The sequence below is a fragment of the Malurus melanocephalus genome, unplaced genomic scaffold (genome assembly GCF_030028575.1).
Source record: "Malurus melanocephalus ecotype Western Australia unplaced genomic scaffold, MMel_1.1 scaffold_56, whole genome shotgun sequence".
Lineage (NCBI taxonomy): Eukaryota > Metazoa > Chordata > Aves > Passeriformes > Maluridae > Malurus > Malurus melanocephalus.
This window is the reverse complement of record NW_026623288.1, coordinates 1,284,264-1,305,178: the sequence shown is the minus strand read 5'-3', so window position 1 is coordinate 1,305,178 and position 20,915 is coordinate 1,284,264. Positions and strand designations below refer to the sequence as shown.

The 20,915-nt window shown below is 41.0% G+C and overlaps 1 protein-coding gene across 4 annotated transcripts in view; it reads right to left on the bottom strand.

The window, feature by feature from the left end:
- Positions 1-20,915, bottom strand: part of GRIA3 (glutamate ionotropic receptor AMPA type subunit 3) — a 141,075-nt gene that overhangs the window by 51,238 nt on the left and 68,922 nt on the right. For 3 of the 4 annotated variants that reach the window (XM_057365651.1, XM_057365650.1, XM_057365653.1), the window contains exons 5-10: positions 11,082-11,135; positions 9,467-9,628; positions 6,493-6,660; positions 3,234-3,338; positions 1,878-1,985; positions 503-709 (exon numbers count right to left, since the gene is read on the bottom strand). In XM_057365651.1, the coding sequence (XP_057221634.1) occupies positions 503-709; positions 1,878-1,985; positions 3,234-3,338; positions 6,493-6,660; positions 9,467-9,628; positions 11,082-11,135 (804 nt within the window). The remainder of the gene's footprint in view (positions 1-502; positions 710-1,877; positions 1,986-3,233; positions 3,339-6,492; positions 6,661-9,466; positions 9,629-11,081; positions 11,136-20,915) is intronic. The other variant, XM_057365652.1, reaches the window with a different exon arrangement.

Genomic DNA, 20,915 nt, shown 5'->3' with positions numbered 1-20,915 from the left:
TTCAAAGAGAAAAAAAAGATGTGGGTGATTTCACACCTGCATTGCCTCTTACCCTGAAAAGCAACCATGGGATTAACTGGGTCTGGTCAAACACAAACCAGCAGCAGTGACCCAACGAGGGCCAGCACCCCAGATCAGACCTTTAATGAGAGGGACACCCTCCCAGCACTTCAGAGACTGATACAGAAAAAGCAGATGTGGCAAATGAAGCAGCAGCATATGACGAACAAACTGAAAATTCTGCTGTAAACAAGAATTTGAAATTTGCCCAATGCTGCTTCTCAAAGTTTTGTGGACTCTCTGATTTGGAGAACAGCAGTAAAAAAGTGACATTTTCCTGCAAGGAAATGATTAGAAAAGTAGACTATAAAAATGGCACTACAAAGAAATATCTAGAATTTTAAAGGTAGTATTCAAACAGATGATCTTTATTTTGCAGTTTATTAACTTTGAGCATAACTTTTTAAAAAGAACATTAAAATGAAGGTTAAGAGAAACTTACCCCATAGACCAGTTCACCCACCATGCCATTCCATATCTTAGTCTCAGGGTCCCTAGCTCCATATTTCCCATCTCCAACAATTGACAGTTTGTATTTTATTCCAACATGTTTTGCTATTTCAGAAGCTAAGTCTACACAATATCCTTCATATCTCTCATTCCCTTCTAGTTGTTCATGGTTTTTCTTATACATTACATATGGTGATTCCTTTGAAACAAAAGTAAAGATCAAAAGTCTATGAATGTAAAATACAGCTGTAAACCATACAAAATGMGAGCTGTTATTATCCTTTATATTACTGGCAAGTATTTACAATATTTCTTGGTTTGGTACAGAAATTAGAAATACAGGCTTCTGCAGTTTAAAAATCCTTGGCTGCTCCTACAGCCACACATAATATTGAYTGCATTCCCAGTAAGGAGCCATTGAAGACAACAGGACTTTTTAACAAAGTTACAGTTCTGTTTGCAGAATTAGGCTTGATCAGACAGTTAAGTAGCATCACTGTAGTAATAATTCAAGTTTTAGTGTTTAAAGACTGACATATCCAACACCTGTACCATCAACACAATTGCCTAAGGCCCCAGTGGCCGACAATGGGGCTCTGGTGGAAACATTTTCAAAGAAATCTAAGGGAAGTTATGCTACAATCCGCAGCAGCATTTTTTGTCACTGCATTCCCTTAGCCCTCTTGGAAAATTCTAGCCAAAATGCTGATTATATCTCACTAAATCCATAGGAGTCTAAAACACAATGCTTCAGGAAACAGCACAMAATTGGCTCATGCTTAGTAGAATGGTAACAAGCACAAAAGTCACAATGAAAGCTGTACAGAGCAGGTCTGTAGAGGCGTTGGGACTGACACAGGTGCTGCTGCTCGTGACACACAGGAAGAGCTGTGCTCCTGGGAATTGCACAGGTAAAGGCTGCTTTTCACCCAGTGCTAGAGCAGTTCCAGTTCTCTACAGGCTTCACTGTGCCACCCTTACTCAGTCCACAGGGGTTGAGTTTACAGGAGCTGTACCTGAGTGAGGGGTGCAAGATTTGACTCTACAGCAGGATGGCCAATCCCTGTGGTCATTTACATGCATGCATAATGACTTCATTTACATGAGGCACTTAATTGAGTTCAAGTGTCTGGGAAGCAGCAAAGCWCAACAGTGAGCTCAGTGAGCTCCTCCTGTGAGCAGAATTACTGATACACATAGAATTTAGCAGGTTTAASCTCTCAGAACATCTCTGAAGACACTGAACTTTCCAGTCACTTGAAATCACACAGTATTCAGCATCTGCCTCCTGACAAGGTGTCTAACACACCTCGGGAGCCATGTGCCTTGTTTCCTAAACAYAAACACACTAAGAACATAAAACTTACCAGGATGGTGGTGACTACTATAGTTCTGTTCTCCACAGATGAAGTGTCATTAGAGGGCAGCTGATCTAATGCTGGCACATATCTTTCATATTCATTCCAATAACCAGCCTAGAAAAATGGAGATTGTTACCTCATTACACACCTTTACATGGACTCAGGTACCTGAACTCATAGGAGCAGCTGTCAAACATATGGCTTTRCAACATTCCTCATGCACTGTTTTTGTCATTAGCTTTATGTTCATTTTCTTAAAGAAATAAAGTGCTCAAGCCCAAGAGCAAATCAGCACAAGTCAAATCTAAGTGAAAATACCTCTCAAATTCACCGTATCTCAATTCACATCACCATGGTGCCTGTGGAAAAAATTCCCATGTATCCACACCRTAAGAATACCCTACAGACAAGAAAATAAACTGCATGGCATTCTGAGTAAAACTCTCCAATTTTGTAATTTTTATTCAATACAGCCCCTGCAGAGCAGATGCACAGACATCGTTAGCAATGCAGGCACAGCAGCATTATCTCCAGTGGGGGACACAAAACCCTTTGTGAGCAGAGGTGACTTTATCAGCTGGCTGGTGCTGACCTTTGGCTATCACAATAGCTTTTGTATTTCTGCACAACACACAAGTGATGCTGTTCTCTCCATTGTCCACCTCCCCGAGCGCCTGGGCCGTGTTTTGTTATCGAATGTGCAGAAATGTTTAAGGAATCTCTGTGGTGGCCAAGCAGGTTAAGTACCTATCTCCTGGTGAAATCAGGGGGTTTAAGAGACTCAGCCACACAGATTCTTCCCTCAATACTTCTGTGACCTCTCTACCTTAATTGTTTTTGAAAATCTGCCTTGAAATTCTTTTATAACACTGATCTAGGCTTCTATCCCACCTAGGATCTATACTTTCTTTAGGAGACAAGAGAATAAACAGGAAATTCTAATTAAAATCAAACTTATTTTCTGTTAATTTCAGGAGGTTTCAATGGTTCCAGCTTCACTGTGGCTCCAAAGTCCCATATGAAGAGGGAGGGAAAGATGAAGAGAAATTTAGAGGAYGGGGCTGARCACAGGACCATGACAGCAGGTATTATGCTTGGCAGTGAAAAAGCTCCAGAAGGGCTGTAAGAGAAAAAGTTGTGTTTGAAGTTGACATGGAAACCAGTGAAGATGTTAAGCAGGGTGAGTGGTTTAGTCCAAGAACTGAACAGAACARAGTTCCTGGGATAGGGAAGGCAGCATGAAGGAAGGGCTTCTCAGGACCCTGTTTTTACACTGCAACTCTGGCATTTTTGAATTTAATTAGTTTGTTGGAATAAATATTTGTGAAGGTGTGAAATCTGGATCCRTGTCTTGAAACTCACCTTCCGTGATCCAGCAGCTTTCATCTCATACACATCAATTGTGTAATTTGTTCTCCGCCCATAGGTGTCGAACTGGATGTTCCCTGTCATTCCTTGAACTTGCACCTTGAGGGAATAAACAGAAAAAAAACATTTTAATAAAAGAGTCGCTTTATATTTTACCTGTGTAAGAGACTTGTACTGGTTTTGACACAGCCTGTTGTATTCTTCAAAACAATCCCAGTCCCCTTTCTCTCAGTTCCAGCAGTATTTATTTGTTAGTACTCAGGTGGTGACTCACTGCCAGAGTGAGCTGCATTTAATGAGCCCTGCAGGTATGTTAAATGTAAGAAAGGCTGGTTCTGCCATGCTTGGGCACTCTGGGTTCACTGGCACAGAACAGAGCATCAGTGAGGCACGAGCAACAATTAGAGCAGTTAAACCCCTCAGAACACGGCACAGAGAGATCTGCAGAGCACACCAGGATGACATATCATTGCTCATTCTGGGAAATGCTTTATTTTAGGATCAGTCCCAGTGTAGGAGAAAGGAATGAATGTCTCCTCTGAATGAGCACAGCCAATTGTCTCTACTGCTTATGGAGGTTTGGTCTCAGGCGGGATGGATGGGTGTACAGACGGTAAGCCATTATCATTACCACTCACATGAATCATCTGAAGGGGAAGTATAAAGTACTTTGTTTCAAAGAAAAAGCCTTTCTTATTTCCCTGTATGAAAGGATGAGGTATTTTCATTTATCACYTATCAACACTGACAAGCTGTCATCTCAGGCAGAAAGGGTAACAGTCTCAAACTTCAGTGGGGGCAAATTAGCTTTAATATTTAGCAAAAACTGTAGAAGTTACAGGAAGAGGTGGTGCTATACTAGTCAAAGACAAGATGTTCAGGGCTGGTGGCTGATCTGCTGTTCACTTTTTAGGGATGATGGATGAGGCTRCACAAAACAACCAAAATTCCATCGGTCCCAATTTATCCAGTGAGCCAAATTCACACCGACATATAGGGAGTTTCTTTTTATCCGTAAGTGGATTTGAACCTTTCTTAAAATAGTTTATATCACCACAGGGGGCTGGAAGAAAATGTGAGTTATTCCTGTCTCCAGAAAGCAGGAGAGACAAATTGCACTTTGAAAACCAAATCTGACCCCAAGAGGTCTTATCARCAGCAGACTGAGCAAATGCATTTGCAGGGCAGTTGACACACAAGCTGCATCCAGATGTGTCACCGTGCCCGCCTCTGGCGTTTATGGAAGCTGTCTGGTGACCTTAGCACAGCAGTGACTGCGTGTCCCACAGAGCTTGTTACCCTGACTTCATCTGATGCCCATTGAGACRTGAGCTTCATGCACTGGACATCTCCTGGCTTCAAATTGAATTTGTTTCTATCTTTGGTGGGGAAACTCAGCTCTCTGCAAAACCTGGCTGCACCGAGGCGGGACAGATTGCCAGGACTCAAACACTGTGGTGGCAGCATGTGGAGGCAGTCACAGAGTGACTGTGAGTGTCCAGATCTGTTCAGGTGAACTCTCTGCCACTGCCTGATGTATTAGAACCAGCTTCACAAACAAAGATATGCACAATTTTGAAGGCTCTTGGGAAGAAGATYCAAGCAATGCCTAATTATCTTTTGCCAGCATGATAACTACAGTAAGGCATGGAACCTTCTGCTGGCACAGGAGAGCTATTTCAATGATATATTGGAAAAACATTCTTATCTGAATTGATGTCACAGAGTGGACAGGAAGCACCATTAAATAATTGGTTTGGGGGTTTTTTTTGTCCTGAGGCAAACATTCAAGATCATTGCCTGGATGGAAGAAGGAGACAGGGTGATGGACAGGATGGGGACAGGAAGGCCATGTGGGATGATCATGAGTAGCTCTTATTGGAGGTGCATACAAACCTCACTTACATGAATAGCTAGAAGGCAACCAGCTAAACGGCAAACTTCTGTGGTTTTTACCAATCATGAGTTTGGCTTTCTATATTTCTTTTTAAATTTATTTTAAAAGAAATTCTCCTAAGTAGTGTTGATTTTCTCTATTGACATGAAAACCTCATATATCCATACAGTAAAAATTCTTTAACTATTGTGAAGATTGAATTTAGTTATTTCTCTTCAAAAGAGTGTAATGCCACATTAATGAATGTGCAGTTAGGGCATACGTTACGAGGTGACAAAATGGCATAAAAAAGAGCTCTGGGTCTTTTTATGTGAGAGTAAACCATCTCTCAGAGTGATATAATCTGATTACAACCATCCACAAATAATTATAATATCCTGATATAATCCTTCCAATTTAGTAGCTGAGAAAAAGCAGTAATTAAGCTAAGTGTATGAAGATTGACCTCRGATTTGTTTACACTTAACATGGGCTTAATTCTGATCTCACTCCCTCCAGTTCTATGTCTGCATTAATATAATCAATGCTAACAGGTTTGTTTGAGAGTTATTTGAGCCAGATTAAAAGCAGCAATCTTGTCTTTTGTATCTATAAAAACATTATCCAATTTTTCCTGTTGTCATCTGTTTTAACACAAGAAGCATCCTAGAAAGAGTTAAAAATCATCAAAAYTAGAGACATAGGAGAGGTAGGATCCCATGCCCTAACTAGTGTCAGGGATAAAAAAATTGGCCATGCAGAAGATAATCTGGCTGAGGGCAAAGTTATGCCAGAAATCAGAACTGGTTAGAGGCTGAACTGTTCCCAGTTCAGATTAATACTGTGATCCAGCAATACTGCTATGACTGACAACGATTTCTCCACTGATTTAAACCAATCTGAGGTGACTTTACTGGCAAATTATCAAAGCTACACACGTGTTGAAGTTCATAAACAAAGGAATCCCTGCAAGAACTACAATAGATGTGCTGAAGACCCAGTCTGGTTCTGTGAGCCAGATTTGCAGGCTCAGCCCGATTTTAGAGAGCCCCAGCACGTTTGATTGCAAAATAGCTCATGTTTGCTCTCCTGGGAATTTGGGGTGTTACAGGGGATCTGGGGGATTGTAGGCACTCTGATGGGGACAATCCAGCAGCTGCTGCATTGGGGCCACAGGGATTTTGGCCAAAGTTTTGAGAGCTGGTTTATTGTGCCTTGCCCTGTATCGAACACATTTCATCCATCCTTTGAAGTTTGTCATTAACTCTGTTTTTACTTCCTTCCCCTGAGCAGCTGCAGCTGTTTGTGTGTATCTGTACACGGAGCAGGACACAAGCACCACTGCTGCTGTTCTTGAGCCAGTATCTCTGCCCTCACCATTTTCAGTGCTCTTTCTATGTCAATTCCTTGGCTCCACGGCACTGCAGGGTTGGCCAGGCAGTCTCCAGCACTGCCTCTCCTGGACACATCCACACGCTGCCGGCGCAGGTAGCGGAAAGCCTCGGCTATCACCAGGACTGCGTCGTGGGTCAGCGCAGACGTGTACTGCAATGGATGCAAACAAAAGATGCTGACAAACTGCAGTTTTAGAGCTATCAGGTCAAGTCCTCCTCTTTGTTAGAACATCCTCTCAACCCCCTTTGCTTGCTCTCTTTCTGCTGCTGCTTTATAACAATTCCACCTATTTCAATCAACAAATTAAAAATAGTTTCGTTCTGTATAGCATACAGCAGCGAAATAACAATACCAGTTMACAGCTGCATAAAATTTCAGCTTAATTGGAAACTTACTCATCTAGATGAGCTTACTACAAAAGTCTGCARTTCCATCCTGGACCATACTGATACTAAAGAACAGCTCATATTTAGTTTTTGCTTTAGGTAGTTTTTTTTTTTTGTTTTTGTTTTGTTTTTAACAAGATTGACAAGACAGCTTTGAATCAAAGTTAACATAAATMATTTGTTTGGATCACAATCCTGATTAGGTAGCATCTGTGGCAAGGAACACACAAGATTACTTTTYTAAGAAAACAGCTATACGAGCAAGTAATCACAAAATACACTTCAGGCATTACATCTCCTTKGTAATTCCCCATCTGCCTTCCCTTACTCCATGATAAATCTGCAGAGGGTGGTAGGCTCTGTATAGCAGGAGCTCTTGAACAAAACCCCCAGACAACTTAACTTAGGTGTTCCTATTGCTGCCAACTTCATCCACTGCTTGTTGCATGTATTTGGTGACACCCCCAAAGCCATAAATTTACCATCACATAGGAAATGTCATGGAAGAGGATTTTTCCACATTTATGTGTTTGTCTGAAAGTTCTTCCCTCCCAGAATGGCCTGAGCTTTGTATCTGGGTATCTGTGGGCATTGCAGCCCACCTGCAATCTCAGGGTCTGTGAAGTGGGGACCCTCCCAGCGTGGATCTACTGGGAGCGAGTGCTCAGTGTGTGAGAGCARATCTCAAACCCTTGAAAGAGATCCTCAAGCTCCACATCATTGGTAAGAGAACAAAGAGAAGAAATGAAGAATGGAAGGTGCACCTGCCCTCCTTTTGGCTGTCGGTGGCACCACAGAGATCCTGCCTCCTGAGGAACCTCATGCTGGAGCTCAGGCCACAAGACATRCTGCCCATGTACGAGTTAGAAAGGCAGAAATCCAAGTTTCAACTGCTTGTTCAGCTACTCTCTTTRTGGATAAGGTTTATTATATTCAGAAATTAATTCTGTCCTGTAGTGCAGGATAGCACAATTGGAAGTTCTGCATTTCTTAAAACTGAGCATTATCTTACTGCAAGTTCTTCGGTTTGATATCAAGCCACAGGARCTCTGCACAAAACAAGGCATTTCTGCACATGCAGATCAAGAGAATTGTTATTGATAAACAAGAGTGCAAAGGTAGGGCTGTGAAGGAGGTTACAGAGCAGACATTTCACTGAGCTTTAAATGACAGCAGTTTATAAATTTACTGGGGATGTGCGGTGGCTCCTGCTCTGACTGCACAGCACAGGCACTCTCTGATCCTGCCCACCTTTACCTCTCCCTGTGGTGCTTTGCAATAATCCCTCTCTCCTCTTTCAGAAAGTTAACAAAGGTTACACGTCACAATCCACACAACAATACAGAACTAGACAGCAGTTTTAAGGTATTTGTTCTTTATTAAAAAAAAAATCTTGTAATAGCTGTCCAATCTAGCACTACATAGAACTTACACACTGATAATTTTTCAGCAGACTGCGTCAATTGTCAGTAACCTTAATGCAGTCCCTTCCAAGTCATGCCAAGAGAGCTATCTAATTTTCTACTTTATTTGAATTCTACTTATAAATGCATGAGCATGCAAAGAGAAAAAAGAGAGAAAGAAGGGAAAGGCTGATAAAATACAGAATAAATTAAACATCAGGGCTTTAATCTCTAGGCAATTTTATTTCCTAATCAAAAATATTGTACATCAATTTTTAAGTATGCTTTTTGTCTGATTGACAAATACTGTGCACATTTCTATAATGAGCAGTACATTTGTGGAAAGGTAATGTAATCTTTGTGTTTGTACCACATACTTAAGATTCTTTTTTAAGGAGAGAGAATAATTTTTTCCTCAAGGTAAATTACTTTCAAGTGGAATAAAATCATCTCAGGTTAACTTYGTATATTTCAGAGCTTTTAAGATTAGTATGATACTTATCTTCACTTCTGCATCATTGCTAGGAAGCTTTAGAAAGCAAGACTAGGTCCTAATCCACAGGCAACAATACATAATCTGGTTTTTGTGGGCCTCTGTTTGYCTTTCTTTGCTTCCTCTGAAATGCCAGCAAGGCTGTGGGATGGCGTGGGATTAAGATCGTTTTCCTCCTTCACAGAAATGACATGATCTCAGGGATGGAAAAATATCTCTCCAAATGGCACCAGTCATTCCTGAATGGCACTGCCAGAGGCAGCAGAACCTTGTGAGTGGTTCCTATTCTGCCTGTAGCCCAATCCAGGGCCCAGGGCTWCTGCCTACCCTGGCAGACCCATGCATGGAACTGAACTAGAGCTTTCCCTCCTATCTAGTGTTTTAATGCTTTCCTGAATTTCRCCCAAAACTAACTCAAGAGGTTCAAGTTAAAAGTTTTTATATTCGCTGAAGAGTGACAGGATTTGCAAGACCAAGCTTTTGCATCTGAGGAACTCCCACCACGATGGRCACTTGGGTCTTAGAGCCCCTGCCTCTTTCTCCTGGAAGAGCAGTGAATGTTGTAACATATTCTAGTTAGGGATCTGTATCATACTCATGCATCTGAGCTTAAAAACTCCCAAAGATTTGTTAAAAGCGTATCATGTCCATCACTGACAGRTTAAAATAAATACCTTTAATGGTGAGTTTTTGGCTTCAGGGAATTCCCTTTCATCAAGYCTCACCCAGCGCTGTAGAAATTGTTGAACCATTGGATTTTCATTATTAACAATCTGGAATCCAGTAATGTTGGCACCTCCATGCATTACTTTCTCCAGAACAATGTCTGTGAAACCCTGGGAGGACACATGAAGAAAAAAAATAATCATTGTCATCCAAAGTCCTGGCTCCTTGGCTCAGTTTTACCTGCGACAAGTGATGCACAAAAAGAAACTGAATAATGTCCCTCTTGTTAGCTGRAAATATTCTACCAAGGAGACTACTACTGTCACAATTAGGATTTTGATAGCAGCATAGAACAGAATTCAAAACATCTTGTTCTTTGCACAGAAATCTTCCATGTTGGGTGTGGCAATGTGGAAGGTCATATTTGCTGGTCAGGAAAAAAACCAGCAGGAAAACATGAAATACCATTTCCTCTTTTGTCCTGATCACGGTGAAAACTGGTCAAAGACCTCAAATCCCATTTGTACAGCAAAGTGAACTCCACAGTTCAGTGCTGGGGAAGAAAACCACTCAAGCTCTTGCCAGGCAGTTCTCCATCACAGCGTCACTCAGCACATCACGTGCAGGCAGAACGGGATGATTCTCTCCCACTCTGTTGTTATTTATACCTGAGGCAGTAAATTGGAGTCTTTTTGATTAGTATGACTTGATTGCAGTCATGTTTATCTGAAAGTCAATGGTTACACATGCTAAAAGGCAGCCCAGAATAAGAACCTCTGTATTTCTATGCACGAGCTAATCAGTAAGATCATGACTGCTCCTTATAATGCAAAATGACGCATCTTAAAGTCAYACAGTACTTATACTAAATAAGGGTATTTTAAAATTTATCTTTTTTGCTTTAATCACACCAAAACATGGATACAGAGAATCTCTGAGTAATTAGGATTGCTAACTAGAAACTGTGAGTTTTGGAAAAACTCACATGTTTTCACTCACAGTAGACATAGAGCCCAAAAATGAGCCTTCTTGGAGGATTAATTGAAGTGCATGACTTTATAAAAAGACTTAACTAGATGGTGTTTCAAAAGCATCACAAACATCCCTGAAAATCAATCCTACTCTCCAGAAGAAGCTCTTATACAGACAGAAGTGTGCTGCCTCTGCCTGGTAGGTCAGCACATACACAGGCACAACCCTACCCTCTGAAATACAAAAGAAAAGCTAAACAGCCTTGGTGGTTTAAATGATGGATTTGTTCTAATTTGCTGCTTTTTACCACTTATACACAAATATGGTACAATTACTTCTCCTGAAGTGCTTAAATTTAAAATACATTACATAAAATTTACATGCCCAAGTATCTAATTTATGAGGATAGAAATTAGTAGAAATATATAATTAAATTATTACTTTAAAATTAGTAGTGGGCATGAAATTTTCTGACAAAAGAAAGACCCTGAGTAGAGATGACATACCAGTTCTAGTATTTACTGATGTAATTTCTYAAAATCCAAGAACTCATCCATGCATTTCCACTTCCTGATTAAAGTTTCCACAACCTGAACAGAATATTTTACCCTCTAAAACGTAGCTATACTTGCCATGAAGAAAARTTCTTACCAAGTTAGCTAACATGTAGTGATAGCCTCTAGAATGTTTGCCCAGGATTACAACCTGCGGGGAGAAAAACATTACATATTACTCAGTTGCAAGAAGATGACTCTCAACTCGTGAAAAAGAGACAGAGAATGAACATTTTGTTAATATTCCACGCTCAATCCACGGACAGCATGAATATTCCAGATCTGTGGCATTACAGGCAGRAGGTAGTCATTTGTGTTTTTCATACACATGGGCAGAGTACAACAAGGAGTAACACACAAGGCTGAGAAGACTCTGCTCGCAGAGMTGACCTCACCTGGCAAATTCACTCCTGTGATCACAGAGTCCTCCCTGCTGACCAGGTCAATTTTAGTTATCAGTTCAAGTGTTTCTGCTCTGAAATGAGGTAATGCTGCATCTACCCAAAGCTAACTCCTGTTTACTGTGTTCCTTGTCTGAGCAGTGCAGGAGAGGTGCAGGACACAGCCACTCTGTGTGTTTATCAAACTGTACAGCACAGCAGGGCTGGGCAGGCTCCAGAGTATACAAGGAGTTCCCTACCACAGGAACCCTGGCCAAGCCTTGTCATACACGAGTGCCTAAAGTGAAATTCCCAAAGTTATCAGCAGTGACCTTCATTGCCTTTTGACAGCTTTCAAAAGGCCTGGAAACTTGTCACTTCCAGTGCATCTAAATGGACACAGCTGACCTTACATGTTGTGTCAAAATTGCTACCAAATGTTATGCTGCACATTGCACAAAGCAACATCTCGTGGCCTTGCTGACCTCACTTGGGCACCTCTCTGTTCAAACAGTGAGTGCTGAGAGACAAAAGGGCAGCAGGATGTGCTCAKCTGGGTTCTCTGAGGGTCACAGGGAACAGGACAGGCAGCACTGCCTGGCAAACCTGAGCTCTGCCATACTGTGTGCTCATCCCCACTCCACAAATGCTGTGCTTTTGCATAAGGAAGGAAAACACACACTTCTCATATCTACACAGCTGGCTGCTGGCTCACCAGAAATGCTCTCTGTGCAAGACTGTGAGCTTGCCTTCAGATTATAATCTCAGTAACATCCATCCAGTCCCACAGCCATCAAATGGAACAACATCCAGCAGTAAAAACTGAATTTATAATTGGGGTGATTGCATGTGTGTCAGGACTTAATCCATTTCACCCAGGCTTGCTGGGTTAGAAACAACAAACATAGTGCTGGCAATACACACAAGTGWATCACTCACTATATCCCACAAGCAGCTCAAGTGAAAAGATGATGGTTTTTGATGGAGAATCATCTAAAAATCTATACATAACCATACAAACGTACTCCATGGTCATGGAAAAAATGCTTCAAACACCACCCTTTAAAAGACAACATGACCACTTACGTCTTTGCTAAAAACAGATGACATTTGAGTCACTGACTTCAGACATACTGCTGAGCCTGTTCAAGTTCTTGATTAAATTATTAAGTTCCCAATTGCCTCTTTGGGTAGTATTGTCSTTAATTGATGCCATTTCTTTTAAATTCACATTTAATTCTGTAGGAATTTGCATACTTCCAGCAGCCTGAAAATAAATTGCTGTTCAGGTTCTCTTGAGAACTGTATGTACACTCTGTTGGTAGAAAGCATCTGCTTTCCTACACTCACATTTGTTTTCTGTGGAAAYGTGCAGGCTTCCTTCAGATCATCTGGTGTGCATTCTATTTGCATACTGAATTCTCTGTATCTTTTAATTTCACCTTAAAGGCAGGTTAGAGACAAAAAACTTAGTTAAGAACAACAATGCTCTTTGTGGTTTTAACCTTAACAACAAATAAGAAAGCTTTTACATTTCTATTCAGCAATGTGTTTATTTAAGAGAAAAATATCACTGCAGATGAAGTCAGAGGCTGGAAGAAAAACATACATGGAGCTGCTACAGGCATCAGGAGCAATACTGCAAACAGGAAATGTAGGACTCATTAGCATAGATCAGACTCAACCTTCGTCTCATCTGTTGTCATGTCTTCAAAATGACCAGAAGTAATTCTGTTTATTAGACCTTAGGGAGGTCCAACGTAACTACAGTCAAGTTTTAATTCATAAAGCATCTTTCAGAAGKGACCTGACAGCATTTCTATTCACACAATCAACCGTGTTGGCTCATAACTATTGAACTGGATCTTAACAATGTGTTTAAAATTCATTCCACACTACACAGCTGTCCTAAATCTTAACAAGTAYAACTCTCCTCCTCCCTCACTTTCCACCCTGCACCAACTGTCCAGCATGCTGAAGGGAGCTGCTGGATTAGCGAGCSCTGCAGAAACAATCACAGACATGTTACTCCCAGGGGAGCAAAGCGATGGATAAAGCTTTTTTATGAAGAAGGAAAACAGGAGTATAACAAATAAATCTCATCAACTGCTGATATATTGTGAAGCTTATACAGAAAGTGGGATATTGAATAGTGGTGGTGAATAGAAAGCCAGGATTACAGGGCAAGGATTTCATAGAGCTACATGTCTTTCCTAAGTTTGACTTCCGAGACTTAATATTRCTTTCACCTTGACTGAAAGAAAAGCTTATAAGATTTTACACTGAACAAAGGAGGAGAGAAAAAAATGGCTGGAAACCATCATGAATAATTCAGATTTCTGATCCCACATAATTCTTGCTTTGTAGATAAAAAGATCATAATGTCAGGTTTGATATAGAATCAAATAAAGTTTGTATTTTTAATTAACTCTTCGGATATTTCCAATTAATTAAAAGTACATCTAGAGGGAACATAATTAAAATATATCTGGCTTCAAAATAAAAGTAAAATCTGCTGGTCAGCACCACGCCTACTKGAAGTACAGACCTATATGCCAGATTGAGAAATCAAGTCAGCATCGTCAATTATACTTTTCCACTTGCCTAGGGGAGTTATTTTTTGARTGCAAGCATAAAGACAATTTGGTTTCCACTGCATCAGTCATCATTATAATAAAYAGGCAACTACAGATTGTTGCCTTAGCTTTTACATTTTTTGGAAGGTAGCACTATAGATACTAACTGGCTAATATTATGCTGGCATGACCCACTGTGTGATTTCTAGAGCAATAATGACAATTCTCTCAATAATAATGACAATTCTCTCATGAGCACAGCCGTGCCTTTCCCATACTGGTGAGCTCAGAACTGTTCATGGCACTTGAGCTGCAGCCTCAGCACTGCAGAGCAGGGAGGAAGGGTCACTCTAGTGACCTGCTGACCACATTAATCCAAGCAGTCCAGGATGCTGCTGGCCTTCCTTGCTGTGACTGTACAGTGCTGGCTGGTGGTCAGCTTGACTGCCAGGACCCCAAAATCCTTCTCTGCAGAGCTGCTTTCCAGCCAGGAAGCCTCTACCCAGTCTGTATTGGTGTTATAACTGGAATTATTCTCCTTCAGCTGCAGAGCTTTGCAGTTCCCTCTGCTGAACTTCATGAGGTTCCTCTCTGCTCACGTCATCAGCCTCTCAAAGTGCTGCAGCACAGCCCCTTGGTGTATAAACCCCYCTGAACTTGGTGTCATGTGCAAACTTGCTGAGAATGCACTGAGTCCCACACCCTCAGATCACACAGAGAGAGGTTAAACAGTGTCAGCCCCAGCAGCACCTCAGGGCACCCCAAACAGTGACTAACAGTGAGTAACCTCCAGCTGGCCCCTGTGCTGCTGAGCACAATCCCCTAAGCCCAGCAGTTCAGTTCACTTTTAAATCCACCTTCCTGCCTCCGTGGGCTTTAATTTTGAAGAGTCATTGAAAAATAGAAGCTAAGATGATACACTTGCACTTATTACCGGGAGAAGGAGTGATGATGACTTTGGCAGCAGTGAAAGGAAAAGTACCATGTCCAATTAATACCTGTTAGGAGCACATCTTCCCTGCACTTGAATTCACTGCCATCTGGTCAGTTTAGCCCATTTAATAAAAGTTATTTATYATCCTTTATTTACAAATGAGAAAGGAAAGAAAAAAACTAGATCACAAAAGTACAGACTACCTCATCCACAGCTCAAAACCAAGATATTTTATGWGTCTATTAGATCTTTTCACAACATAAAATACTGATGCTGACAGGCAGTATTGCCACAAAGAAAGTCTGAAAATTTTCACTGTGCTTTTCATACCTGACAAGTGGCAGAAATATGCCACTTTAATGCAATGACAGGCAGACATCTGRCCTGCTGTAATGTGCCTTTCCATTTTGACCGTGTCTGGGAACARTGAGGCAGTGTTAACTCTAGAGCTCTTCTCTCCCAGCTTTTAGTAAGACAGTAGTCAGAAAAATGAAATTTCCCGTAGGATCAGAGCTAAAAAATATTTTTTGTCTTTGTTGAGGTTATTTGTACATCAGTTTGGGTTCCACTGTTGCAAAAAGCCCACACTTAAAAAAGAATCTACTGTTTCTCAAATATATGTGCACATTTCTGAGGACAGGAGAACATGGTGACCTCCAGTCAGACAGCAATGTGCCTTTATACCTCGCYACAGAAACACAATTATGACACTTTTGCCTTCAAAGCAGTGAGCAAATGTCACAAATGATGGCACAATTCTTTCTTTCCCACAGCAAACAAGCAAAAACTGATAAATGGACTCAGGGCTAAAAAAATTTTMACAGCATTGTCAGGAKCAGCTYTCAGTGTTGATTGCACTTCATGGGWACAGAGGGATATCAAGCACAGCAACAACTGTCTGGCAAGCCTAAATTGTGGAGCACACTGTCTTCTCACCTGGGTAACAAGTCAGGTGTTTTCTGGCTTCCATGCCTGTTGAAAGCATTTCTGTTCTGAGGATGGAGTTACTTAAAGCCTATCTCAGATCTGAGCAGTCCCACCTGATATTGGACTGAATGAGCCAAAAGCTGTGCCCTGTGATCAGCACCCCATGAACAGTGGTGCTGGCTAATTGATCTTCAGGACCAAATGAAGAAAGAAGAGGAACAGAATGTCAGAGTGACCATCCAATTAGTTTAACAGAAACTGAAGAAGAGGCCCAAAGAGTTGTCAGTATGTTAGCAAGATGTTGAACCTCTCGAGTGCTGTCTGCAGAGTACTGCACCTCAGCCCTGCTATTACCACTCGGGAAAAGGAGGAGCTGAGGAAGCCCTTCAGGGTGCTCTCCCTGCCCCTCTCACACTCGTGCAGACCCTTCCTGCAGTGGGAGATGCTCTGKGGTTCAGCAGCCAGGGCACTGCAGTTCTGTGCCTTGCTGCCCTGCACACAGCCATGCTGTCACCTCCTGGAGTGTCACCAGTGAGCAATGGGCAGCACACAATCATTCCTCACAGTGCTTGCTCTGCACAGGTCACCTCTTGTCACGTAAATTTTCCAGAGAGGAGTAGGAAAAMCAGGAGGAGAACAGAAAATAAAAGCTCTCCTGTAAGGGGAACAGGGCTTTCCCCATCTAACCAGACAGCACAGTAAAAATAAGATGCATTGTAWCCTCAGTAGCTCGATTTCACTGTAAGATTGAAGAGCCCACTCGCCTGTTTTCCAATTTACACACAAGCCTCTGAAGGAAGAGCAAATTCCTTTTGAGGATTATAAACACTAGACAAGGTTCAATCTTTCCTCTGTAAAATTATAAAAAATGGCTTTTTTTTGGTGTCACGATTTTGTCTCTTTCTGTCACACCAATACCACCAGTGCCAATATATGAAGTTCCACAGGAACCACAATCTYGTGGTGACAAAAATTACATCCCAGGTACTGGTGGTCTGTCACKACAAACAAGTGGTGCCTGTCCTGCCTTTAATTCTGCAGAGGCAAAACCATTTCCACATTCTGCAGGAGCTGCTTCCCTCAAACAAAGGGTCAGAGGCTCATGACTGTAACTGAAGTGCAAACCCAGGGAAGGTGATTTATCCYTTCACTTGGTATTAATGGGACAGGAATCTGGCCACCAGGGATATGATGCTGTAAAATATGCAGTAAACAATGATTTCATTTATTTGAAGAATGAGTACTATATTAAGTTTGAGTTAAATATTAAATGAAGAATGTATTAAATATTAAGATCAAGATTCCACACACATATTATTTGTTGCAGATAAAAATAACTGAATATACAGTTGAGATTAATTCATCCACCATTTTGGCATCTTCATGCCCTTTAGAAAATGTTACAAATCTAATACAAACAGTCCCAATTGATGTATTTTGTATTTTTGCGCAGTGTATGGACCTAAGAATTTTACTTCCATGCTACTGCCACCTTATATATTTGTGACTACACCTCATAACCAAATGCTCACTTTTCTCTGTAGCACAATATCATTTGTTTGGGCACATAAAACATTCTTCAAACAGCTTTTGGCTGTTCCGCAGTGTATCTCTCACGGGAGGTTCTCTCCCAGAGAACCGGAATCTCCTGGAAGAACAGGACAAGAATGTGCTTGGTGGAGGCAGGGAATTGATGCCTCTGAAACACTTCATTAGTTTTTTCCCCCCTCTGGGCCCCTTCTTGTGCCCTTCTCTCCCTTGCCTCTCTCCTTCATGATAGTCACATCAAGARTGAAATTCTGCTTTTAGGCCATCTCCAGACAGATGATGGTTGTACATGTTAGTCCTTGGAGGGTAATTAAACACAACATCTGAAAGCTGTGTTGTGCTTCCTTCTCCCTCCATGTGGCTAAACTTTCTTTTCCCATAACTACTCTGACATTTGCTGATTGAAGATTATGCAGTGGAATACATATTTTAATTTGGGCATAAAAGGTTACATTAGAAATTATTAGAAATAAAAATACAAACCGCAACGCTGGCTCTGAGGGCATGATACTTTCTCCTAATTAATTTCATTGTGCCAACAAAATTTTCTGTGCCCTGAGAAAATTTTCTTAAATWCATTTTCTTTGATATGCCTTAGCAATATTGTCAGATTAACTAATCTGTTGGCATAATTATTGTTAAAGGATATATTCAAGTGCAGAACATCAGAGCCCTGAGCACAAGTAGATAAAAAGTTTTATAATTCCTGGTAACTTCCATTCATAACCACAATTATTTACTCTTCAAGCTGAATAAAATTCATTAAACAAACTTTCTACCAGAACTTCTTCTTTGTTTAGACAGACAATACCAGTGTTATATCTCTCAGGACTGCATCTCTCTTCACAGCTCACATCCTTCAATAAAAGACCTTCATGTCAAAAATAATCAAAATTTAAGCTACCTTTCATCACTTGAAGCTAGTGCGCTAAAAGCAAGATCAGATACAAGGGGCTGTTACAACCACAACAAAAATTCTTTGTACCACATGAAAAGGACACTCAAAATTGCTGAGACCTTTCCCCCTTATTTTGCCAAGATATCTTCATGAAAAGATACTTATTCCCAGAGAGCTTCCTTGAAGGGATTTGTCATAGAAATTTTTAATTAGTGAACTCTTTAGATTCTTAAGTAAGGGTAATAAACTAAAAAAAACAGTTGTGTTCTGGAGGAATTTTTCCAGATGAATTTATGGGAAGCAAATTACTTATTACATATGTTACTCTGCAGCAGTGGTTTTCACACATAGATAATTTTAAGGAGATAATGTTTAAATTGTCTGCACAGTTCTAGTATATTTTTTTTGAGAAATATCCCCCCTCAAAAGTCCACAAAAGATGATTTAGCATCCAAGGAAGTTCCAGTACTTTTTCAAGCCTCTGTAAAACCGTAAGTTCTCCTGAAATTTAAATTTCACCTAAAATTTCCCACAGAGGGTTTAGATCTCACAGAAATCACAGGAAAGTTGTTTTTCCTGATTGCATTTCCTTCAATCTGCAGTGCAACCATCTCCAATCCCGTGTCACACAGTCCCACCACAACACATCTTCATTTCCAGCTTCCCACACCCTCTCCTTCCCCACTCTGCCTCCTCACTCCTTGGATGTTTTTGTTCAATCTGCATCAAGCAGATCAAAACCAGCAYTATCAGAGCTCACTTCCAGCTTAGYTTCCCTAAATCTCACACCACCTGAAGTCACTCTCACAAAGGTTGCTAATAGCAGTTAATATTACATTTATTCTGAGTTGTCCAAACCTTCTGCAGGAGTCACAAAGGCTTTGACAGTGTCACCCAGTTGGATGGTGCACCCACATCACTCACAGCAGCTCCTCCGTGTCCTGTGGGTCATGTCCCCAATCCCTGGGACACAGGAGATGTCCAATTGTCCCCTGTGGCTTTCAATACCACAATAAAATCTACATCCAACACCCTTAAGAGMACACCCTTGCAATCACAGACACAAAAACAATGCTCACTTCTTCTTTTCATATCCCACAGGGTAAACAAAACTTCTTCAGTCTTAGCTGTTCAAAATACGACAGGATCTACATCAATTGGGGAAAGAAATTAAGTAAACTGAGTCACACAGTGTTCATTTTAAAAACACACAAATTTCCCATTTTCTCCATGCTTCCCAGCAGCATGTCAGTAAAATCCCGGTGTTATTCCCTGGAACTGGACAAGAGTCCTTGGAAAAAGAATTCTGCTTATATAAACTATTACTGCATGTCAGGATCACTTCAAACTATTATTTGGATATAACCCAGAAGTGTCGCAGTAATTCAGTCCCAATGCTCACATGAGAATTTTTTGGAAGGGGTTTTGTACTGCAGAACACTGCCTTCAAGCAGACCAAAAATACTGAATAGTAGCCATTCTTTTTTTTTTTTTCTTTCCTTTTAAGCATTTCCTTTCCTTTTCAAATGCCCTACAAAATTAAGAAAAAAAGTCAGTGCAATYTCCTCTAGGAAAGACAAGGTTACTTTTTCTTATATTTTTTATTATAAATAGCATTTTACTGTGACTGGAATTGCACTCAATTTGCCTTTTTCAATGCTTTCAAAGAGTTTGAAAGGTTTATTCTGCTTCACTATAAAAAGCACTCTGCAATATTCTCCATAWAACTTGGTGCATAAACCATGAACTGAAAAAGATTATGAAGAGTTAATTTATTTTCACTAGATTTAGTTTATGCAGCAGGGGCGGCTGTTTTACTCATATGTGGTAATAAAGATACAGCAATATTTTCCTTTTTTGACTTTTTACATGCATTTTCTCAGGATAGAAGATATTTGGAGTATTTTTAAAGGACTATGTATATTGTTGACAATTTTATTTATTACACATTTTAGAAGGAAGAGCTTCCAGTAGTTCATACCCCATTACACCTCCACATGCACGCCTAGGGTGTGACACGAATAAATCTAATTTAATAACGTGGGCATTTTTTTTAAGACTGGGAATRTTAGTTTTCTCTAAAAAAAATTCTCTAAAATTATTATGTTTCTTTCCAGCTTACTGGCTGGATACTGTGGGGTAGGTTTGCATTTCAGTTGAGTTGACCCATAGGGCATGATTTTCTGTAGATTTAGTCTAGGCTGCCCCTGATGTCTTTCAGCTGAGAGGGGATAAGAGGCAGGAATCCTGGGGGAATGTATGGTTATAGGCAGTGAGAGACCTGCTCTGGGGTGGAGCTCTGCCACAGAATAGCCTGATCCAAAACCACCTGGAGGCTGGAGCAAACAGCTCTGGATCCAAACCCACCTGGAGGCTGGAGCAAACAGCTCTGGATCCAAACCCACCTGGAGGCTGGAGCAAACAACCACAGCTCTGGATCACACCTCAAGGTGTAGGTAGGAACTGTCAGGGTCTCACAGACTGCACCACCAACAGCTCCTCAAAAAGCCAAGGGGGTGACCCCCACTCCAAACCTTGCAGAATGAACTGCAGGGTCACTGTGCTCTATGAAATGCACTTGGGAGCATCTTGGTCCTGAAAAGCCCCAGCACTTCTCCTCCTCCCCCAGATACGTGATTCCTATCACACTGAAGCCGTTAATCCCACT